Raw genomic sequence first — 25,770 nt, 5'->3', positions numbered from 1 at the left:
TCTCTCTCTCTCTCTCTCTCTCTCTCTCTCTCTCTCTTTTTCTCTCTGTCTCTCCCCCTTTCCCCTCTCTCCCTTCTTCCTTTACTTTGTCCCTCTCCCCATCTCACTTTATCTCTTTCTGTCTCTCTCCTTCCTTTCTTTCCTTCTTTGTTTCTTCATCCCTATCAAGTACCCTTTAATTCACCCACACCCCAATATTAGCAGCTCTCCTTTATAACAGAGTCAAGTGGCACATACCCTCTGAGCTTCACTGCAGAATGAATTATTTCTTTTACATAAATATAGAAGTTATAATCTTTTCAAGTTGATAAAGTAATTTTTCATACATTTTTTGTGGGATTGAAGAAAAATTTTTGCCAATACCTTTATACTTTGTGATTACATTCTGGGCCTTCTGTGATTACATGAATCTGAGGTAGGAGGTCCTGTTTAAAACCACATGTCTTGATTTGATCCTCTTTTAAGAGACATGAGGCATACTCCATCATCAGTTTTCTGAAGTGTTATAAGAATGTAAATTTTTAAGATCTTCCCTGCCCCTAGGCTTAAGTGCACCTGGAGCCTGTGGTGGAGGCTTGTTTCTCAGGAGATACTTTTTGATTGGCCAGTGGGTCAAGAAGGTTGTTGCATTCACTGACCCAGGAGAAGGTTATATAAACCCTTCTTTGAGGCTTTGTTTTGGGGCTCACTTTGAGAAGTGTTGTGTGATTTGATCAGGTGAGACTCTGGGAAGCTGTTGAGAGTCCTCCAGCTCTGGAAAACCCAGATGTTGCTGCTTCCCTCCCTGGAAATTTGTTATGGATGTAATGGTTGGACAGTTTGGAAGCCTGTCTGCTGAAATGTTCTTGTAACTTGTGCTTGTAACCTCTATATAATCTGAAGTTCGGGGTGCTGACCTTTTTCCCCTGAACTAGGTAAACGATATATGTTTGACTGATTAAAGTAATTTTGTTAACCCATTCTGAGTTGCTTTCCTTTAGGAAAGCAGAACCAAGAACCTGTGTTGGCAGCCATCCTGGGGATGCTGGGGTGCTTGCTGCTACATGAAGTCAGGATTGTTAACTAATGATTAGAATTCTGAAATCTTTCAAAGCTTCTTCCCTTTATTGTGTTCAGCATAAAAACTGTTTTCTTGATTCTGCTCATTTTAGTATGCACCAGTTCATAAACTTCCTTCAAAGTTTCTTTGAATATTTAATTTTGCTATTATTGTTCAGCACAATAAGATAACACAATGTGATATAATTGATTAAGCCATTCCTCCATTGCTGGGGAATTTCAGTTCTAGATCACAACCAAAAAAATGAACCAAAATGTGGAAAAGAAAGGACATACTAAAAGAAAAAGAATTTGATTTCCTTGTATAATTTCTTTGCTTATTTTGTATTATCTTAATTTTGAAGCCATTTTGAATTCTCTCATAAGCAGGCAGATATAACAGGTTTAAACTACTCTTTTTCTTGTAATTGCAATTTAATGCTTCTTGATATGAAAACATTGTTTATTAAATATTATTATAATCTTAATAAAAATAATGAAATTTGCAAACAAGATAAAGAATAAAACAATACATCACAAAACAACTAAAGTGCAATCTACAAGATAAGAAGATAGAAACACCAAGAAAGGTAAAGCCTTATAAAATAAAAAAGGACAGCCATTACACTTAACAGCCTATCTCAAGCCACACCTCATGCTGGGCATAGCTAACATAATTCACTTCAGGAACTGGCTGGGGGAAAAAAGGGGTTCCCTAGGCTGTCTCTTTATGGAAGTGACTCAGTCTGAATCACCTTACAGCTTGTAATCATTACAGGATTCTGCCCAGTTACTCAAAGGAAAGAGAAAGCGACTTGGGGGTGGTGGAGGGTGATGTGCAGAATATGTAGACAGTGCAAAGCCAGCTACAAGAGTTTTCATGGCTAATTGAAAAGGAATTAGAAACATTATTAGGAGCAAATCTACAAATATATTAACAGAAATTAGGTAGAAGATGTAGTTAAAATTTGATACTCGAGAAGTTGTTAACTCAGAAGGGACATAACAAAATTAGAAGGAAAATGTAAGCCTATGAAATGGAGAAGAAAATTCAATATAGACTAAACCTGGCTTAGAAGAATTAAAAAAAATCGATAGCTCAACATAATTATTTTCCTTTGTCATCCTATATGTGTGTGTGTGTGTATTTATTTTATACAGAAAAACATTATTCTGAGAATGGGTCTATAGGCTTCACCACACTGTCAAAGTGGTACATGACACACAGGAACAAGAGGGAGAGAGGATGAAGTTAACTAGAATAAGAAGGAGGGAAAGACTAAGAGGAGTTGTTGGGAATGGGAGCTTCAGTCTTCTGTGCATGCATGTGGGGATCAGGGAGAAAGCAAGGCTACTATAGGAGTTATGGGGTCAACCTCTGACAACATGGTGTTGTTGGAGAATTTGAGGAATTTTTCTCTTTGCCACCTAAAATACTCAGGATATTGGATATAACCCACATCCTGTATTCATATCAAGCATGGAAAGAACACTAGAAATGAAGTCTGAGATGTTAGGGAATTGATACAAATATATAAGGACACAAGCCATTCCCCAGTAGAGAAATGATCAAAGGTTATGAACAAGTATTTCTCACAAGAAGAGAGAAGGTATTAAGATCCACATAAAAAAAGTTCCAAATTGTCATTGATAAGAGAGAGGCAAATTAAAACAACGCTGATGGGTCAGCTATCATATTGGTGAAGATCACAAAAATAAAATAAAAAGGGAAAAGAGGGACCATAGGAAGATAGCCAAAGCAGCCCACTGTTGGTGGAGCTAAAAATTGATAAAAAATTTGGAACTACACCCTAAAAACACTTAACTTTGAATACCCTATGATGATATTTTAATGACAAAATAAAACAGTCACTGCCTTCAAGGAGCTATTATTCTCTTGATATTATAGTATCATGTGTTATTTTCCCAGTTGTACAGATTTAAAAATGGGAATAAGAATGCTGCTAACTGAATGATTGTGTTGAGAATTCTGTAGAATTAGATATTAGGATACATGAGCTACCAATTGCATACTAACTTTTCTTTATCATGTGTAAGTTTATGGTTAAAGATTATATAAACAGACATAACTTTGTTCACCATTGATAATATTTTTCCCCCTTTGAAAATAAAGTTGCAGCTCTTACTAGCAACTTAAAGTCATGAAAGCAGGTTTTCTTGTTTAAATGTGATTAAAATCACTGGCAAAGCATGGTATTTTGAAGATTTTTGGTGGGCTCCACATTGACCGAAAGGAATGTTAGAAGCAATTTAAAATGTTTGTAGTTCCTCTAACACATAAACTTACTCCAAGGAAAATAAGCCCTCCAAGTACAAATAGTAGTTACATAACATAAAATTAAATAATCAGTCAATCAGCAAACTACTATGTGTTTGCTACTATGATAGCTAATTGAAGATGGATATTGAATTTATAATTTGGTGCCAAGAAAGCCTATACATAATGCCACATATGCTACCTTTTACATAGATGTCATAGATTTGAGTTTTTAAAATTAATAAAAAAGGAATAAGTGTTGGTGTTTCCTGTTGGTGTCTCCTCTTATAACTTTAGGAGGAAGATAAAAAAGATATAGGTAGACAGCAATAATACAAAGTAGTGTCATAAAAGTGATCCAAACCAAGAGATAGAGAAATTCAACTCAAGGAATTCAAAGGAATTCCTACTGAAGTAGGGAGAATTGGTGAGGCTCATAAAATAAGATCATAAAATTGTAGATTTAGAGTTGGAGGTGACCTTCAAGGTCATCTAATCCAACTTCTTCATTTTATAGCTGAGAAAACCAAGTCCTAGAGATTTTAAGTGACTTGCAGTAAAGTAGCAGAAAGAGGTAGGCTTTGTTTTCATGTCCTCTGACTCTGAATCCAGCACTCTTTCTCCTATATCACAGGGAATATAAGAAAAGATATCATTTTTGAGCTATAAGTGATAAGGATTTTGATGGACAGCAAGAAGTTTCTAGTATTCTATCCCAAGGATCTGTTATTTTCCTTGTACTCTTTACCAATGACTTGAATAAAGTCATAGATCACATGTTTACCAAGTTTGTAGATGTCAAAACTCTGGAAGGGATGACAAAGTTAGGAAACAAAATAGAATGCAGCACAAAGTCTAATAATAGTTTAAATAGGGATAAACATAAAGTAGTACATGGATTCTAAGAATCAACTACCCAAATGCTATAATATGCAATTCATAGCATGACATCAATCATCTACAAAAGACTTTCGTGGATTGCAAACTCAATAATATGAGTCAACCATGTTTGAGTCAGTCCTAGCTTTACTTTTTGATGTCCAAGGAAACTTAGGGCAATCCTAGATTGCATTGAGAGACATGATGTCCAGTAATAAGCAGGGAGTAGTCTTGATATCCTCTACCCGTCTCAGAATCCATGTAAAGCAGTGTGTTCTAATCTGGTGACAGATTTTACGAAGGACATTGATAAGATAGAAAGAATCTGGAAGAGAATACCTAAAATTATGGAAAGGCATTGAGTTTATACCACATGAGGATTATCCAAGGGCATAAGTGAAGACTTAGAAAGGGCTAGAGTAACTATCATCATGTATTTGATGGGCTGTTACATGAGAGGAAAATTTGTTTTGCCTTATTCCAAAGAGAAGAACAAGGGGCAATGGTGAAAGAGGCAAATTTAGATTTAAGGAAAACTTCCTGATGATCAGCATTATCCCAAAGAGGGATGGGCTGCTGTGGGAAATAATGAGTAGATCTTCCTAAGATCTTCATGCAAAAGCTGTGCAACAATTTGTTGGAGGTGAGATTTTTGTTGAAATATGGTTTGTACAGGATGGCCACTGAGGTATCTTCTAACTCTGAAATTCTGTGAATCTTATATTATATGGAAATGGAGGAAAAGGAGAAGGGAGGGAGAAAGAAAAGGAGGAAAAGGAGGAGAAAGAAGAGGGAAAGAAGGAGGTGAGGGAGGAGAAGAAGAAAAAGGAGGCAGAGAAGGAGGAGGAGGAAAAGGAGAAGGAGAAAAAGGAGGAAAAGGAAGAGGAGGAGGAGGAGAAAAAGAAGGAGAAGAAGAAAGGAAAAAAGGGAAAGGTGAAGGGAGTCTTATCAGGCAGGGAGATCAGAATGAACAGTGGCATAGATGGGAAATGGCAAAATGCCAGCAGTCTACTTTTCTGGAACACAGGATAAAGCAAAGGAACGATGGGAAATATGGCTAGGAAGATAGACTGGGAGCAGATTAGGAATGGCCTTCAATGCCACAATCAGTAGTTCGAACTTTTTTGTTAGGTGATTGTGATCCATAAATGTTTTTGAGCAAATGAATAAAAAAGACAAAATTGCACTTTATGTATATCTATATGTACACATATGTGTACGAAGATCCAGCCTGGCATAATGGATAAAAAGCCAGGAAGAGTTGGGTTCAAATTTTGTCTTTGACACAGAGTAGCTGTGTGATCTTGGGCAAATCATTTAACCTTGTAATCCTCTAAGCAATCCTCTTAGAAGAGAGAAAGGGAAATTCATTTGGAAGTTTCTTCTGCCAATTAAATTACAGAAAGAGAAAGTCTGGAGTCCAGCCCAGAGAGGAAAGAGACACGGATGGTCTAAATACCCTCCCTAAACCAAGGATATTATAAAGGATTTTTCTATTTATGGCTAAACTAAGTGACCTCTTACATTCATTACAACTGAGATTTCATGCTTTCCATGAACTATATAGGCCTTGCAGACTTAGTTTTTTCTACTGAGTTCTAACATACTTTAAAAAAAGGACCTTATTGTCTTTTGAGAAACCTTTCATTTTTCTATCCTCATGTTGCAATATTTACCAAGTTACCTTCATACAAAATCCTAAGATTCTTTACCAATTTTTAACATTGAATTTCAGATTCCAAATGTTATAGAAAAGATGTTCCTATTCCGCCTTTAGTGTTCAGATCTCCAAAAAGGTATGATACTGAGTGAAGCACCGAAATCCTAAGAGAGAGAGCTCACAATTTAACAAAACTTCTTACTTCAGATATATAGGCAGGTAATGAGTTGGAAAGTCAGTTCTCACCGTTTCATTTATCACTGCATAATCAAAAAATATTAGCTTCATCAGTTTGGTCCCTATTGTTTAATCCCTATTCTTAATTTATATATTGGAAAAAGCTGTCAAACCATAACCTACTTGTGCCAAAAAGTATTTCTGATCTATTGAGTCTAAATGAGAAGTCAAATGGTTGCTATTATTATACTTTACTTGCATGTCAATATTTCTTAGAATGAAAAGGGGAAATTTTCTGAAAGTGTGATACAGATTGGATTAATTTTACAGGGCACAGAGTTTATTGAAATATACACATGCATTTTGCTTCCTAATTACAAGAATTTCAAGTGTATTTCTTATCTTAAAAATTACATATTTAATGCAAAGTGAAACCCATTTCTTTCAAGCTATATAATATTTAATCAGTATCTATTTAATATTTGAATAATGATTTTTATGATAGAAATGATCATATAGGAAATGAATGAAATTTGACTTTTAAGTGAAAAGTGCTTTTTAAAATTTTAATCTGCATGAATGAGAAAAACTGTTCTTTTTTAGAAGGACTGAGACAGATCAATTAGCTACTACCTGAACCCCAAATTCCTGCTTTCATATTTGGGTTCTTCAAGATATACATTGATGTCCCCTTGAATACCGTGGCTGCTTATTTCGTTGATTGCTTCAGTTTCCTTGCATCATGATAATCATCACTTTTCTATAGTGATTTAATGTTTACAGAGTTCTTTAAAATGATATTTTTCCCCTCACAACTGTGTGAAATAGGTGATGTTATTGTCCCCATTTTACTTAAGAGGAAACAGAGGCAAATAGAGATTAAATGACTTGAAGGCCACACAGCCATCATGGTTCTGAGGTAGGATTTGAATACAAGGCTTCCTGCTTCCAAGTTCTGCACTTTATTCACTGGTTCCACCTAGTTGCCCAATGGCATTTCAGCCTCCTCAGTCTTCTTGGCTGAGTCATCATTCATACCCTACTCTTTATACTTTGAAGTCATTGTTAAACTGTGATGTGTATAACTCTTGTGCAAAAACATTGGCCATTGTTAGATTTGATGTGACTCTGTAGAGCTGGATCATGGTACTAGACAAAGATTCTAGAATTCATGACTAGCCAATGAGGATTAGCATGCCGTATCAGTTAAGCCCTGTGTGTATGAAGCCATTGAAAACATGAAGGCTGTGACATATGGGCCACTAACACATCAAAGTACAAAGTGTGACCTTGTGTCTGATCCTTATACCTGGGCTTCCTGAACAATCTTTCCTCTCCTGCCTATTCTCAGAGTAGTGGTAGGAATACCTTGGTGATGAAGGTCTTGGAGAAATGATATGAGACAAGAGCAAAAGGTGTGACCCATGTAGACTCAATGTTCATTTCTCAGAACATACCCTACTATTAAGAGAATGGGGCAAAATTTGAAAATATTCAATTGGAAATATACAGCACTGTGACAGGTCATATCTGTTTAACAAAAGGTATAAGAAAATAGGAGGCACTCCCAAAGGTCTGGTCTTCCATGGCTATGAAATCACTACATGATGATGTGGGGGTTTTATGCCAAGAAAAAAGGTCTAGAGTTTTTATAAAATAGATTCTACTGTCCCCAAATGGCAGAGGATACATGTAGGACATATGAGATCTATGCCTGAGGTGTTCAAAGCAAAGGTCTCTACTCTTATCCTATTTACCTGGAGAGTATAAAGAGTAGCATGTGTTTGTAGCTTGTAAAGTTACAGGAGGGAGAGAGGAAGAAAATGAACAATACCCTAGTGGTAAATATCTCTTTTACCCCATATGCAAACATGAGAGGTAGTGTGGTACAGTGGATACAGAGACAGGCTTGGATTCAGAAAGACCTGGATTCAAGATTGGCTTCTGACACATGCTAGCTGTGTCACGTGGGCAAGGCTCTTAACCTCTCATTCCCTCAGCTAACTCTCTTCAGAGTTGCTGCTGATCCATGAGGAAATGTTGATCTGTTTTAGTGACAGGAATTTCCACAAGTAAGTTCTGTTACAGAGAAATGCCAAATAGGAAATTTCCATCATTACAACTCTATATCTTTTCAACCAGTAACTTGAAAGCTGGTTGCCAAGGTTTTATGGGAGAAACATTTCTCTCCATAGATTTTGTGATAGGATAATTCTGGCTGAGACTGATATTTGAAGAATGACTGGGCAAGTCACTTGGGCTTCAGTTTCCTCATTTGCAAAATAAGAGAGTTGAACTAGATGGCCTCTTGGGGTCATTCTAGCTCCTATATCTTATGGATATATCCTATGATTTCTTTATAATTGTCTGTCTATATTTTTAGGGAACAGAAAATGTTAGGTTTGATTTAGTAAAGAAATATACATATTATATAACTAGAAAATTACCAGAAAACTATCAGCTTAACTTTAGATTTGCATATTTTTGGTATTCACACATAAAAGAAATAAAAAGTGATGATTACAGTAAATGGAAAGCAAGGGTCCTTTGAAAAGTTCAGTCTTCCCTGAGATATAAATTTGGGAAACCCTAAAACAAAAATTACAAGCACACTCTTCGGGAAGAATTCAGCTAGTGAAATAGCAATCCTTATTGCTAACGTATATACATAGCTCTTCAAAATTTAGGCACCAGCAGAAAGTATTTTGAACTCTTCTCAGAAGGAGATTTTGTATTTCCCTTCACTTCCAAGTATTTCTACACACATACAAATTCTTGCCACTCCAGTGTTCTTTTACTACCCCACAGGGAAAGATAGAGGATTTAATGAAAATATAGACGACATCATGGGATCTACTAGTTCATTTTGAAATATACCACAGTGCTTCTCTTTGACTGTTTGCCTACTCTCTCTGTGTCTTTGAACTTAGAGCTACTTCATTTACTGGCAAAGAGAAGAATTCATTTTAGTCAGCATTAGAGAAGACAATATTATCAAAATATGCCCCTAACACCCTGTTTTTTACATTCCTTTAGCAATGTTGGCAGCTTATTTCTCATTGCATGAGTTGATAAGCATTTTTATCAACAAAAGATAACTTCATCTTTCTGGAATCACGACGGAACTGAATCACAAGTTATAGTTTATTGGTTTTGCCAGAAACGTCATTAATGATAGCTCATATAGCATAGGCAGGCTAAATACTTCTGATTCTTTTTGTACACCACTTTTTGTTGGATGTGACCAATAATCCTCCTCTTATCTAGAACCTTCTTCAAGTCTATATGGAAGAGTTAACAACCAGATTTCTACTTATCTCCAGAAATGCACAAGTTTATAGTACCAACGTTCTATAGAATGAAATAGGATCAAATGAAGATTTAACTTTGCAAGTACACATACTAGACTCTACTACTATTCCCCACACATACATGCAAAGATAATAGAATCATAGATTCAGAGTCAGAAGGCGGCATTCTAGGTCATCTAGTCCAACCTTTTAATTTTATAAATATAGATGAGGAAACTGATTGCTAAAAAGGTGAAATAACTAGCACAAGTTCGCACAGGTAATATGTGCTTCCCTGGTTCCAAAGTCAGTGCTCTTTCTACAAAGAAATGAAGAAAGTAAAAAAAAAAAAAAACAAATAATATGAGCAGTCCCACTGATCTTTCCATTCATTGAGTGTAGGCCCCAGCCTGAGTGAGAGAGGAAGACATGAATCTGATTTTCCTTCTTTTGATCTCAATTCAGTCATGCTTTTTGTAGTATGAACACTAGTGTTTTTCTGCGTGTGATTCTTGACTCTTCTTTTCGTTATATTCATATGCTCTATATAGTGCTTAGGCTGGTTGAGTTAATGAAGACAATCTCAGTTGGCCTTCCTGGCATTACTGGTCATGTAGGACACTTAACCTGTGTCCCTTCTGACTTCCTTTGTATCCTCTCTGGCTTCATGATGACGAAACAGTTATTCAGTTATATGTTGACCAGATAAAAAGAATTGAAATGATGTGTGAATTCCTTTCACCAACATTTGTACCCTAATCATCGGTGTTCCTGTCAGTTAGGGCTGTACCTGATTTTGTTTTCTTCAATTTGAACAGAAGTTCTCATTGTTGCTTCTCTCTTGATCAAAAACCTAGCTCTAGGTTCCTGTGAAAAACAAAATTCACATGGCAATTGTTTCCATGGGAACCATTTCAACTCCATCTGCTCTCTGATAAAGACTGCCTTCTTTTAAAGAATCCCTACTCCCTTTCCAGCAACCAACATTTCAAAACCTTAACTTACACCGTGTGGGTGATTTCAGGGATTTTCAAACATAATTTCGACAATACGGGATTTTTAGCTTACATGCTGACTAGCTGCCATTAGATACTTTCACTAAAGATTCAAAAGAGTTTGAAAAGTCATTTAATATATGGCAGAGAAGATATACTATTTCCAGATTGTGATTCTTTGAGGGAAGAGGAGGAAAGGAAAATATCAGAGTTAATCACTGCCATCATTCTCTCTTCATTTAGTATTATTTCTTGGTTTGTATAATGGTGAAGGAAATGTAAATATTAGGTACAACTTGATACAACTGTGAGGTGATACTTGATCATTGGTTTATTTGATCACTTGCAATATCTGTTGCTTGCTATCCAAACGCTGGAGTTCTCTGCATTTTTTCCAAATTACTATTGCCCACATACCCCCAATTCCCTACGATATTTATATAACCATGTTCACACTGCCAACAGAACAAACAGCTTCAGTCATACGTCTGTTCATATCTCCAGGCCAAGTTTTGTTTCCTCTTCCTTTCCTTTATGCATGATTTAAAAAATATGCATTCTGGCTATAGAACAATTTTGGTGATGAAGGCAGGCAAAATGACAACTGGATTTTTTTTTTCAGTGTATAACCATTGGAAGTAGGTGTCAAGTGATAGATAAAATTGGGAGAGGTCATTTGTTTCCACCTAGAGCGCTTAAATAGTGTTTTGTAAGGATAATACCAATATACTTGCTTCAAAGGGTTGTCTTAAGGGTCAAAAGAGACTATATATATATATATATATATATATATAAAATATATATGTATATATATGTAAGCTTTACAAATATTAATGAGCTTTAGAAATGTTTTCTATTTTTTTGTGGATGAATGAATGAATGAAAAAACATTTATTAAGGCCTTAGAGTATACTAAACACCACGCCAAAAAAACCAAAAACAAGCTAAGGATAGAAATACAAAAGAAAAGACAGTGATAACTGTCTGCAAGGGGCTTTTATTCTAATGATGGAAACTATACACATGGGGAGTAGTAGCTAAGACTGGACAACTTGGTAATGAAATGACATTTTACTGATTAGCCTTGTTACATATGGAAAACAGTGCATAGGAAAAATTATAATGGCACAAGTATAAATGATGTGCTGATAGGTTAAATTTTATTTGACTAGAAATCAAGTTAGCAACAGAAAACTTCTGTAGATGTATGACTTTACAGATTGTACATTTAGCATTTCCTCAGTTCTTACAGTTTCATAATAGATTTCTTTCACATTCAAATGTGATTTATGTAGTATTTTCCCACACATCATTTCTATATGCAGTGTTGACTAAATCAATGTTAACTTCCTTTCAAGTATGTTCCTAGATAAATAATAACATGTGTGATCATCAATGTATAGCAGATGCATTGTTTATACTCATAGAAAATGAGCTCTTGGGGGCTGCTAGGTGGCTCATTGAATAGAGCACTGGCCCTGGAGTCAGGAGAACCTGAGTTCAAATCCAGCCTCAGACACTTAACACAAAAACTAGCCCTGTGACCTTGGGCAAATCACTTAACCCCAATTGCCCTCCAAAAAGTAAAAAAAAAAAAAGAAGAAAAAGAAAATGAGCGCCTTGAAAGCATATACTTTTATTTTTGTGTGTCTTCTTAGTGTCTGATATATACCAGGTGCTTCATGATTGCTAGCTATTTGATTTATTGATAGATCCAAACATTTATTGATTATCCACAAAATATGGATGGAAATCATAGGTACATTTATCTCTAAATGATCTAGTTAAAAGTTTTGCTCTTAAATTAATTACCCTGTAAACAAACAAGAATCATCCTAAACATTGCCTGTTTTGATGGTCAAAACATTCACAGAAAATGAGACATTAAATTAAGATAGAAAATGGAGATATGTTAAAAGTTCATTTAATGGTGGCTCCTGGAATGCTCATTTACTTGTTTTTTTTTCTTTTTTCATGCCATATATGCTTCCTCCATGCACACTAGGAGGTACCCAATAGCACCCAGGACTGAAGCATCATGGCATGGCAGTCTTTGTTCTGACAGAAAATAGATGCCTTTCCCCAATATTCTGGAAGGACTGGACATATGTATGCTTTTAACTTGCTATAGGAAGGACTGACAGGGAGACAGAACATGAATGCTTGGAGGATTAGATCCAGTGACAATGAAACCTGTTGCTTAGATCAGTGGTTTTCAATGTGTGGTCAAGGAACCTTTTGGAGTCCTTGAGACCCTTTCAGGTGGTCTGCAAAGTCAAAACTTTTCCTAATAATACTATGCTGTTTTAATCTCTAATATGGTTAAGTATTAATAGATACAACTCACATAAACAAAAGTTCTTTGGGGAAGGATCTTCATTAACTTTTAAGAGTATAAAATGGTCCTGAGACCAAAAAGTTTGAGAACCAATGACTTAGACAAACGCAAGAAAGACTCCTTTTAAAAAGTAATGGTCCTTCCTAACTAAATCAATAAAGTGAGGAGGAGTATTCCTGCTTCTTTCTGGCTCTTCACTATCACAGACTTCTCTAGACTCGACCCTGAGTTTTGCCCATTTACACAATGCCTATGTATTTGTGATTCTTATACTTTCTGAAAGAATAGATTTTTGTCCCCTGAATGTTTATGTATGAGTGTCAACCACTGATGATTTCTTACTATTTAGCAGTCTTTCTTTTATTTTTCTTAGACGTGTGATAGTCTCCTACCAATACTTTGGATTACTAACCCCATTAAAAATGAAAAGCAATGAGAGAAATGGTGACAGAGAATGGCTATTACTTTTATATACCCCTAATTCAACTTTAGTCCACTATTTAAAACAAAATAAAAGGATATGACATGTGCATTGAAGTGAGAAAGCAGGAGTAAAATTTAGGAGGAAAAAGAAGCCACATACTAACCTGCCAGAGGTTCATGTTTTACATAACGCTGCAGTTGAGACTTCACAATGGAAATCTCTGCACTTTTTATTTCTGGTTCAGAGGATTTACATGCTCTCTCTAATGATCTGGGCCTTCAGCACTGGGTAATGTCTCCCAGTCCCCAGCTTAGTGCTCATGCAAAATTGAAGCACTTTTGAGGCAGTTTAGGAGCAGCTGATGAATCTCAATGTGCAAGCAAAAGGAATAATAGCTGTTTAGTACTTTGCTAGGAGAAGCTGAAGAAATCCGGGGGAAAGTCTATTGAACTGAAGCCATATGGGAAGCAAACAGAAAGCTGCTGAATTCTGAACACCATGTTTATATTCCTATTGTGTAGCAGGACTAAGAAAAAAATATAAATGCAATATTCATTCCTAAAAGGGGAAAATTATATAGTGAGCTTGTCTCCTTCAATTCTTTAAAATATTTTGTCTTTATTTTCCCAGTGAAATGGGAATAGACAGTTCAGAGTAAATGTGTCCAGAAGAATTGTCATGTTTCCATGATGTAAAAACCATCATGGATCAGGGGCTGACAAAGATGATGTCCATAAATAAAAAAGTGACTGTTGGGTCACGAGGGGCTTAGATGAGCATTATTTTCTTCGATTCATGCTTCTGTACAATCATGCACCTAGTGTGGGGAAGGCTTGCCAGGTCTGATAAAGGCAATAGGGAAACGCCTTTCTTTCATAATTGACTGAACTTCAATTTCAGATCACCAATTCCCTATTGGGAATTTCTAACTGAATGTCCCATTTGCATCTCAAATTCAACATGAAAACAGAACTCTCTCTTTTTCCTTGAAATCTTTCCCTGCTCCTAATTTTCCTGTATCTGTTAATACAATATTATCCTTCCAGCTACCCAAGTCCAAAACTTCAATCAACTTTGACTCTTGCCTCTTCACTTCTCATGTTAACCTTTACCCAGACATCGTTCTCACCTCCCATACTGAATGATCAAATGGCATGTTACCACACAGATACAATGGTTAAGGGGCTTTATATTCTGTCCCCACCCAAGTCTGTAATGAGGTATTTGTGTGTGTTCAACAAATGGGTATGTTTGCTTGTAGTCTTTTTTATCACTAAGATGATTAAATATAACTGTACAATATCATGAAGCTGCTGTCATAAAAGTCATATATCATCTATTCCATGCCAAGTATATCAGAGATACATTATTTCTTCCTCAGGACTTTCATCACAAGGCACATTCTCCTGAGTTTTGTTTTCCTGTTAACTTTTAATTTACTCTAACAGTAGAATTTCACTACTATTCCAGGAGACTATTTTTCCATGCTCTTATAAATTTAATAGATAGGGGAACAGGAAGGGACATTCAAGAAATAATCAGAAAAAAGAAGTAATCAGAAAGTAAAGGTTATCTAACTACCCAGGGGTCTGATAAATACATACTGATCCTGTCACCAATGACTGGGAAAGCCATGAAGCTGTATTTCTACTTGTCAGTCCACTTGTTTTTCTGTCCATGATTTATACTGAATGCTAGCTGTCTTTTCCCCTATGAGACTGGGGCTTCAAAGAATCCTATCTTATAATATACTAACATTCTGAAGACAGTTAAGGACACGTCTTTCCCCTGAATTATTCTGAATCTTTGGTTATATTATTCTTTGCCTGATGGGCTTTTTTCTTTGTCAGCCCTTGGCTTAGTATGGAATGATAGTCTCATATACATTTCTTTTGTGCCCCCCTCCTGCCCCACCCCACCTCAGGTAGTACTCTTTCAGAGTATATGATAGGAGTAGACTTTTCCTTGAGGACCTTGTGGTTTCTGACTCGAATAGTCTTATGTGTAGTAAGGCACACTGCTAAGAAATACATACAACATACATTTGTATTCAGGTTCATTGAATATGAGATTTATTAACGAAGGAATTACCTTTGAGGATTGATCACATAATAATGAGCAGATAGTAAGAGAACAATATTTCAGAAAGAAAAAGAAGGTAGTGTATCACTAGTTGGGAAAGTCATTTTGAATGAGACAGTTGTATATGTATGTATATACAAATATATTATACACACACATACATCATACTGGTCTAATGTGGGTGCAATCTGATCTCATTCCACTCTTCTGCCCCCAAAGGCAAAAGAAGTTGGAAATGCATAATTACTTTCATTAATTTGCATTCAATCAGCCACAATGGCTGGACAAAAACCATACAGGAAGACCAAAAGGTGATACTCAAATTTGGATCACAATTTCCATTTCTACTGTGGGATCTATTTTCTTTGACTGAAACCATCTAAAACTTTCTTTTTTTTTTTCTTTTTGGAGAGGGGAGAGCAGGGCAATTGGGGTTAAGTGACTTGCCCAAGGTCACACAGCTAGTAAGTGTTAAGTGTCTGAGGCTAGATTTGAAGTCAGGTCCTCCTGACTCCAGGGCTGGTACTCTATTCCCTGTGCCAACTTGCCAGCCCTAAACTTTCTTAAATGAAACACTTATTCCACCACTTTAATTATTTTAGAGAAATTAATACATATATTTTTCCCTAGAAAAAGGATGTAAAAGAAATTCACTCCAGCCCCTTCGTATATATTTGCTGGAGTTAAGTTTACCCTTATCTTTGCTCCTGATAACCCTTTATTCTTACTTATAATCAATGCAACAATGAAGAACCTGTCTATAGTTGCTATTCATAGAGCAATATGCTTACAAAGTAGCATGAATGCTGGCTTTCCCATATTTGCTTTCACACGTATGATCCTAAGAGTATCAGAGCCTTATGTTAATAAGAAGCTGATTTTCTTCCACCAGCATAAAGTCCTCTCCTTGAACTCATGAAGTGGTCCTAAGTGGGGAACGGAAAATAATCTGTGTGTAGGTATAACGTTAAGGAATACAAATAAAACAACCACAGGCGACCATTAATACAGCCAAATGGGCCCATGCCTGAAATGCACTATCTTCTGACCTCCCCTTAGAACTCCTAGTTTTTTCAAAGCTTTTCAAGCCCCACTTCCCCCAGCTGCTAGTATATACCTATTTATTTTGGACACATTTTAAAATATACTGATAACTCTACAGGTGCACCTCTCCTTACCCCCTAGAATCTAAGCTTTTTGAGGACAAATTTTCATTAGTCTCCAGGGAGCTAGCACATAGTAGGACCTTAATGAGCATTTACTGATTAAAACACTGTACTCCTATTAATTTATGCCTTATTTTCTATGACAAAATAAAAACTTAAGTATTGATGTTTTTGCTCTAAATGTTATTTTTAGAGGAAAAATCCAATTTCTTACATTAAAAATATCCATAGCTATGAAATTTTTGAAGAGTTCCTCTTTCCTATAATGACGTCTAGTTCACCAATTATTTTCTCAACTCGTTGGCAGTAGTATTTTGGCCACTCGTTCAATAAATCTAGGCTATTAAAATGTTCAAATCAACATCCTATTCAAATATAATTACGTAGTATGATATATATGATGTTATTTAATATGTATTTGTTTATGTACTTGTGTGTTTATGTAACGTTATGTGAGCTAATGCAGATGAGTCATGAAAAAACTCTAAGCAAAAATGATTTAAATATGTAATTTTCTATAGAAAATGATCAAGGAATTGAACTGCCATCTCTTCAGATTCTGCTTCTGTTTGGCCTGGACAGAAAGAGAGGCTTATATAGTGTTAAAGTCAAAAAGTCAACTCCTTAGACAAGGATGATGATTCATGGATGCAAGGAAGAATAGGTTTTTAAAAAGTAAGCAATAATAAAAGGGGATTTTATCTTGATATCCTGTTATGAAAAACTGCTAACCACTCTTATCTTGGTTTATGATGTTACCAGAAACACTCAATGAAATTCTGGTCTTGTGACTACCTGGATGTGCCTACCACTTTTCTATTTATATATAATCCACTGATTTCCTGATTCCAAAATAAATGTTTCTGTGGTTAAAAGAAAATAATGGGCATATTCTATACATATTTATCTTTGCTGGTATAAAAGCATACTACTATTTAACTTCGATCCTTCTAGAGAGGTGAAATTGCCACTGATATTTTTGAATTGAAAATATGAAATTCAAATAATTTTTAATATTTTGTTCATTATTTGGTAAAATATAAGTAGGACTCACAAACTTTTCTTTTATGGATGATACATATATATTTTCCTGTCATCTGAAAGTAAATTGAGTTCATTTGGTTAAACCTTAGGAAGAATCCTTGCAAGAAGCAATGAGAAAACTTACTAGGGGGCGTAATAGATAAAGACAGTCTTAGGCACTTCTTTGACCCAGCTCAAATCACTTAACTGTTCAGTTTCAGTATTCTCATCTCTAAAATGGTAATAATAAACCTATAGGGTTGAGTGGAGGATTAAACGAAAAAATGTATTTAAGGCATTTTAAATAAATTATTGGTAGTAGTATCAGCAGCAGCAGCATTATAATATGGGATAAACAATAATATTTCGAAGTGAGTCTACAATGAACATGTTCATATAATATTATTACAATATCTTTTTGTATTACTAAAACTGATTTAAAAAATATTCCAAATTAATCTGCCATTCACTATTCTAAGTCTCTCTTTACCTTAAATTAGAAGATGGGTCAGTATAAATTTTGATTGTTTTTTTTCTTTTACCTTAGTGGGCACACATCAACTGATCAATCAAAATATATTTACTAAGTACCCAGTGGGGATATAAAGATGAAAATGAGAATCCCTGCCCTCAAGGAGGTCCCATTTGTCATGGGGCATCTATGTTCACAGATGAGTAAATACAGGATATTAAAAAATAATAAGAGTGATGGGGATAAAGGACATACTGATAACTGGGAAAAATCAAGAGAGGACCCTAGAAGGTCTCAACAGAATTGAGCCTTGATAGCAGCTAAACTCTATGGAAGTACACAAAGCCATCCCTATCTCTTTTTTAGGTTAGGTCACCTTTTTTTAATTTTACTTTTTTTTTGGAGGGTAGAAGGTAGGGCAATTGGAGTTAAGTGACTTGCCCAAGATCACAGGGCTAGGTTTTTGTGTGTGTGTGTGTGTGTGTGTGTGTTAAGTGTCTGAGGCTGGATTTGAACTCAGGTCCTGCTGATTCCAGGGTCAGTGCTCTATTCACTGTGCCCCCTATGCTGCCCTACCGGCACCTTTTACAAAATAATATTAGGTCAGTATTTTAATGTAAAGTTCTTGGTAAAATCTAAATAAGAAACCTTATGAGTCTTTCTTTAACTGTCAATTTCAAAAGAAAGTCCTACCTAGAAATCTTATTACAGATCATTTTTATCAGAAGACTAATCACTTTCTAAAGGGAAAAGCCTGATCAGGCCAGGAAAGATTCTTCCAGGAATCTGACTAGTGTAAGAGGAAGAATGTCTTTGATCAATTTAACCAAGAAAAGCATTTGTGGAACTTTGACTTGGTTAAAATAAAAAGAGAGAGAAAGAGAATCATTAGAGGCAGCAGTCAAAAGAGGAACTGAATGGATTTAGGAAAATGATTCCTCAGGGAACTCTAAAATTAGGTGACTATAGTTCTGTTGGATGAATCCAAATGAATGCTTAGACTTTGTCCCCCCTATTTGAACTTGATTATTTAGTTAATCTTTATTCTTGGACCCTATAACTTGTTACTGGAAAAAGACTTAGGAAAGAAATTTTCAAAAGTATCATTTTTGGATTCTTTCTCTCTAATATAAGATGCCTAGAATTATAATTCTTTAATTAAAATTGTTTCCAGATTTGTTCCCAAAATGTAGGATATTGAATGTTTCTTCCACAGTTCCAAAAGGTGTGGGGGAGCTTTCAAAGCATGGGGAAACAAAGGCACAGAGGCAGGAAATGGAATGACCTACTTTCCCGGTTTCTCACAAATGAAGTAAGTATTCCAGTGCCCCTTTGGTTCATTGAAAGAAACAGAAATAGGGAGACTTGTGAAGAATCACAAAGGAGGACTTACTCAGGGTAAAGATGGTCAGCAGCCCCTTTCCCAGTATATAATTTGTATGTGGTAGACATGAAGATACAGCAGGTGATAGGAAAACAGAAATCTCAGAACTTTTTGGTGACTATGGCACCAATATGTATTGCCTGGTTATGGTACAGTCAGCAAAAATGTAGGTTTTATGGCCATGAGAGAGGTAAGGCATCTCACTAAAGAGACAATACTTTTGGTCAGAAGAGCTTACCTGAATTTGGGGCATACAGAGAAGCTCTACACTGAGAGCTGATCTCAAGAGGGATGAAGTTGGGTGTAAGGTGAGCCCTCAGAGCCTGCAGTGTTCTATCTCAAGGCCCTGGTGTGAGTGTGCCCTGGGTTATAGTGTGGTACTCTCTTGCCTCTCCTCTCTCTGTTCAGCTGATATTTCTGATTGAGTTAATGGACTGGGAGCACACAAGGGTGGGGACATTTCCCACACCAGGCCTCCCCAGATCCTTGAGTCAATAGGTTATTGCAGGGTGGCCTCCCCTTCTAGCACCTCCCACCTCCCCCCCCAACCTGACTATGTGTGAGTGTACGAAGAATGTGAGTCCTTGTGGAGGAGGTCCATGCCTGAGCTGTGTTTTCATTGGGCTTACCTTTCTATAATTGATACTTGTTTAAAATAAGGACCTTTAATCAACCCAAATGTGAAAATGTTGTACTTGGGCTGAGATCCTTGTGACTCTGGCTGTTCTCAGAGACATGAGCTTTGACAGACAGAGAAGTCTGTTTCTGGAAAACCCGATATGTGGCAAAACTACAAAGAGAAAAAGATGAGAGTATGGAGGAGTCATGATTAGCTGACATAGGCTGTTAGATTTTTTTCTGATAAATGCCAGATAGTAGTTCTATTTTCACTGCATGCTGTCTTTGAAGTTAGTTACTCTGTGTTGTTTGTATCATACTTGCATACAGATAGCATTTTGTTAATGACTGAAAATGTGATGATAATAAAATAAGAAGGAAAGAAAAAAAATTGTCCTTGGCATGACCAAGTACGAGTAGGGGAAAGAATGCTGGTTATGGAGCTAAGTGAGATCAAATTTCAAATCCACATTTATAGCTGCATAATCTTATAGAAATCACTATATCTCAGATCCTGAGTTTCCTCATCTATAGAACAGGAAATGCTTTGATTACCTAGTTCATAAGGTTATTGAGAGGAGAAGACTTTGGAAATCTTAAAATACCATAAAATGTGACATAGTATTTAAAATCACAAAGAAACCTCAAGTCTCTAAACTCTGATCCTATTGGAATTCAGAATAAAAAAAAAATTAAAGGAGAAACCAATCATTTTAGGTAGAAAACTCCAAAGGTTTGTCTTGGAAAATTTCCAATTTTGAGCAGCCTTGGGGTCCAAGTATAGATAGAAATTCAGTGAAGTCAACTTAAGCTTTTACTAGAAATGTAATAGCCCCTAAGTGCTCAGCATAGTAGAAGGTTTGAGTTTTCTGTAACTTCTAAGGCAGGAATGTTTCAACAATTTAGCACAACACAGTAACATAACTACTTGTAATACCAGACCTATAGTCACTGGGTGAAAATCTAAATGAAAGTTACTGGCCTAGCATCAATAAGTTTTGTAATTTTCTGATTCTTATATTCTTTACAAACCTAATAAAGAGAATCATTGGAGACAATAACAGCTGCAATTTCATTAGTGCTTGAAAATACATAAAATACTTAGCATACTTTCTCATTTGAACTCCATAATCACTCTGTGAAATAAGATTTATCACCCCCCACTTTATAGGTGAGCAAAGAGGCTCAGAGCTTGTCTTCTATTTTCATATCAAGAATAAATGATCAGAGACAGGATTTGAATTTTGATTCCTCCTTGCCTCAAGTCAAGTGCTTTTTCCACAATACCCATTCAGAATGAAAATCATTCTGGGCAAGGGAATTGTCTTTTAGTATATTTTATATGATTCACTATAGTTTGATTGTAATGGGCATTATTGCTGTTTTCACATGTCTATCTCTTAATCAATTAACTTATCAGCATTTGTCAGCTTGGTGTTGTAGTGGATAGAAATTCTGCTTCGGACACTTAATAGCTTTGTGACCCTTTCTGACTCCAGACCCACTCTCTCTACTCTTCCACCCAATGGCAAGGGGGAGAAGATGAAGTCTGCCTCATATATTTGAGTATGATATGCCAAGGAGTCATCTAGATGGAGATTTCCAGCAGGTAGCTGTAGCTGCAGGACTAAGGTTGAAGGGAGAGATCAGGCTTACCACATAGACATGGAAGTCATTTGTATAACAGTATAAAGGATATTGGAAGCCAAAAAGAAAATCTCTTCCCCTTTCGAGCTGCAAGGAATGTACCCATTTCTTGATCTTGGTCTTGGGCTAGTCTATCCTGAATGGCTAACATTATAATTGCTAGACTGTAATTGTTTTGAAAGGTACTTTTAAATATTGGTACATTCATGATGTGCACACAATATTAATGAATGGAAAGGGCACATGGGAAATAGAATGTTTTCCAGACCAGGAAATGTCTTTCCCTGTGGATTATCAATGTAACATGAAGATAATGGTGTAGGCATTAAATAACAGAAGTATGTTATTTTTTAAAATTCCAATCTTCCTGTCCAGGAGTTCTTATTACTACTAGCAGCCACTCAAATCCAAAATTCCTTTCCCAATCTTACTTAGCAGTTCTGGTTTCTTCCTCCCCCCACCCACTGTTAAAAGTGTGTGCTTTTGAACTTTGCACAAATAAATGAGCTGAAACAAATAAAACTCAGTCCACTTGAGACTTCCAAGACATCTGGTAGAGTTATTTTTTTGAGTAATTAGACCAAGTGGTTCCACAATTCCCCAAAGTGGACTACCCTCCTGTCTGATACCCAGCTATTTCTGCAATCATCAGCTTGCAATAAACTCATGTATTTCTCTAACACGCAACCCAAAAGGCACAGAATCACAAGTTTTATAACCATGACAAATATCTACTGCAATCTAGTTTTGCAAGTTTGTTTGCTGTGTGTTTATATGTACCAGACATTTTCAGGAAAGCTTTTCTTTGTTCCCCTGTATTCTCTTTTTCTAAGGTGGAACCTCTTGACTTTATCTTTATACAGTTAGCATAATCCAACTTCTGAGATCAGAGTCACCCTTAGGTACATGCCACTATTTTTCTCTGGCTAATCCAAAGTTTTGAACCAATCTGAATTAATTTATTTTTAAATTTAGGGGAAAAAATGAGCCAATTGGGAAAGGCTGTGAGCAAAGTATGTCCGGAAGCACTCCTCTGATCTTTATCATAAGTCATCTGGGGAAGAGTTTAGCAACTATGTTTTGAAATTCAGCATGATAAAACCATAGGCCTGGGAGGAATTCTTGTGAGTTCATTTAGTCAATCCCCTTGCCTTTAGGCAGGATCACATTTTAACTATCCCAGGAAAGTAAGCATCTCTCTAATTTAAATGAACTCCAGAAAGCTATTCTACAACTTCCCTTGATCACCCATTATGAAATATTATGAAATTTAAATCACCATCAGGGAAGTTGTCCTTAACTACAATTTGTCTACTAAATCCTCAGGGTTGTCAGCCAAGTTCCCTTCATCTAATCCTAAACCTGAAGAATTGGTCTTTTGGTGATCATGTGAAGAGAAGCATACGTTCACGAGAACTCAATCAGCTCATGAACAAAAAACATGGCTTGGGTACCACCAACCACAGAAGTGTGTATGGTTTTGGTTATTACTTCTAAGCTTCCTGTTTACTGTTTCTTATTACTGTGAGCAACCACACAATACAACTAATTCCTTCCCTGGTCTTTGAACAGCTGTGGTTTCTTCCTTTTTCCATTTACTGTTAAAACCAAAGTGTTCAAAGTAACTTGAAGGATGTTGCTGCTATCTGTACTCAACAATGACTCCATTCCCCTTGTTAATCCAATTACCATAGTTCCTGGAGCCTCTTTACTTAGTTTTCTTCATACCTCTTTGGGTAGTTAGGTAGTATAGTGACAGAGTACTGGACCTAGAGTCAGGAAGATATGAGCTTAAATCCTGCCTCAGCTGTGTAAACCTGGGCAAGTCACTTAATCCCTACTTGCCTCATTTTCCTTAACTGTAAAAAGAGGAAAAAAATACATCTATTTCCTAGCGTTGTTGTGAGGATCAAATGAGATAATAATTGTAAAGCACTTAGCACAGTGCCTGGGTCTTAGTAAGTGCTATATTATTATTATTATTATATTATATATTAGCTATTATTACCTTCAGGTAATGGATAGGGCACTGAGGTTTTTATGAGACTCTTAACTGGGGCCAGAGGAATGCTGAAGGTCACATGCTAAGGAATTATAGACTTAAATCTCTATCATCTTTTAGGATAAAAAAACCCTTCTAAATCAGTCTTTTGGAACTGTATGTGTATCAGCATCTTTTGCATTTGGTTTAATGTACTCTTGGAAATCAGTGGATGATAATATTATAAAACACACCTCCCCACAGTCCTTTAAAGCAGCTATTAGAACTCTTCTCCCTAATTTACAGATGAGTAAACTGCACTCAATTTGTAGCAGAGTTGTGATTTGCACTCGAGTCTTTAGATTTCAAAGACACCCTGTTTTTCCCATGCACGAAACTGCCTCTCCTTCTTATTTGGTACCAGCTGCTTCTAAGTGGGATTCAATAACATCTATAATTTGGGCACTTTGAACAGATCGCAGCTATCATTCCTATTATCTTGTATAGATTTACATCAGTAGGGGGGATTTCCACATCAAGGAATTCTCCCTAATTTTGAAATCTCAAGTTAGGACCAAAAATAAAAGCCATGTTTTAATTTTCTTTAGTTCTTCAGACCAGAAATCAGGTGATGACCCATTATTCTATTTTGATTCTGTTGTATGTGAGCAGAGATAATCACCACACACGACCAGATTTTTATCAGCATGTCTATATTATAGTTGAAGAGTTTAGAGACCAGTGTGAAAACTAGAAAGTAAGTGATGAACATGGATGAACTATCTTTTAAGTCCTTAGATTTTGGCATCTCCTACTTACTTACCAGACGTTTCATCTACTCTCTCATCGACAATATGGTCCTTTTGATGAACCCATTCACTATTGCACTTGAAGTAAATCTGGGTGGCAGGGCTGGCTTTGCAGTACAGGTTCACGGGCTTGTTTTTCACAATGTAAGCTTCTTCAGGCTCAATAAGGAAATGTGGCAGAGGCTCAGGAGGGTCAGATGGAAAAGTTTCTGGTAGCTCATGGAAAAAATCATCATCTACAAGAATAGAAAAGGAAAAAAATAGGTGGGTCAGAACAGAGTGGCTGTCTTTCAGTTGTTGCTAACATTGAAAAAATGTCATATTAGAAGCTTAAAAGAAATAGAATGCCATTAGAGTAAAAAGGACGATTTAGAGAAATGGTCAAATGATATGACCAGGTAGATTTCAAAGGAAGAAAGCCATACTATTAACAACCACCTCGCTCACATCAGACTGGCAAAGATAACAAAGGAGGGAAATTGCAAATATCAGAGGGACAATGGGAAAACAGATTGATTAGTGAACCTAGACAGGTACAGTTTTGAATTGGTCCAATAATTCTGGAAAGCAATTTGGAACTGTATCCCCAGAGTGACTGAACTGTGTGTACACTCTGACCTAATTATACCTCCGCTAGGCTGATTCCTCAAAGAGATCAAAGAAAGAGGAAAGGGACTTATATGTACAAAACACTTGTGGTAGTTATTTTATGGTAGCCCCAACTTGGAAACCAAGAGGGCATCCTCAATTTGGGAAATGATTAAACAAATTATGGTATATCCATATAATGGCTTATTATTGTGTCATAAGAAATGACAAAATGGAGAGTTTCCGCAGAAACTACAAAGAACTGATGCAAAGCAACAAGAACGGTACCAGGAGAACTATTTATACAATGATGACAACATTATTGAGGAAGATAAATTTGAAAGGCTTTATTTAGAATGTTGATCACTGCAGTGATAAACCATGAGTCCAAATGAATGACGATGAAATACTCCACTTATCTCTTAACAGAAGCTATGAACTTATAATGCAGAGGGAGATGTGCATATTTAGCTTTGTTTTATTTTTGGAGGGCAATTGGGGTTAAGTGAATTGCCCAAGATCACATGGCTAGTTTTTGTGTTAAGTGTCTGAGGCCGCATTTGAACTCAGGTCCTCTTGACTCCAGGGCCGGTGCTCTATTCACTGCACCACCTAGCTGCCCCGAGATGTACATATTTAGGCATAACCAATGTGGGAATGTGCTTTACTTGACTATATATGTTTATGGTGAGGGTATTTGTATTATTATTTTTTCCCTTCTTTTTGTTATTATTGTTGAAACTGTTCAAGTGAGGGAGCTTTGTGGGAGAGCAAATTATAAATGCACGTAAAATTTATTTTGAGTAAAAATAAAGATTTGGTTTGCATTAGAAAAGACCAAGGCTAATGCCCAAAGCATATATCAATATCTCTATCTATCTATCTATCTATCTATCTATCTATCTATCTATCTATCTATCT

The 25,770-nt window shown here is 36.2% G+C and overlaps 1 protein-coding gene across 1 annotated transcript in view; it reads right to left on the bottom strand.

The window, feature by feature from the left end:
- UNC5C (unc-5 netrin receptor C) overlaps positions 1-25,770 on the bottom strand; it is a 423,173-nt gene that overhangs the window by 154,152 nt on the left and 243,251 nt on the right. Inside the window, exon 2 of the mRNA XM_069094396.1 lies at positions 24,276-24,497. Within this exon, the coding sequence (XP_068950497.1) occupies positions 24,276-24,497 (222 nt within the window). The remainder of the gene's footprint in view (positions 1-24,275; positions 24,498-25,770) is intronic.

The sequence above is a fragment of the Petaurus breviceps genome, unplaced genomic scaffold (assembly GCF_028583685.1).
Source record: "Petaurus breviceps papuanus isolate PSGF00001 unplaced genomic scaffold, PetGlider_PUasm1.0 126, whole genome shotgun sequence".
Taxonomy (NCBI): domain Eukaryota; kingdom Metazoa; phylum Chordata; class Mammalia; order Diprotodontia; family Petauridae; genus Petaurus; species Petaurus breviceps.
The sequence above is the reverse complement of the archived record's forward strand: the minus strand, read 5'-3'. Positions and strand labels throughout refer to the sequence as shown.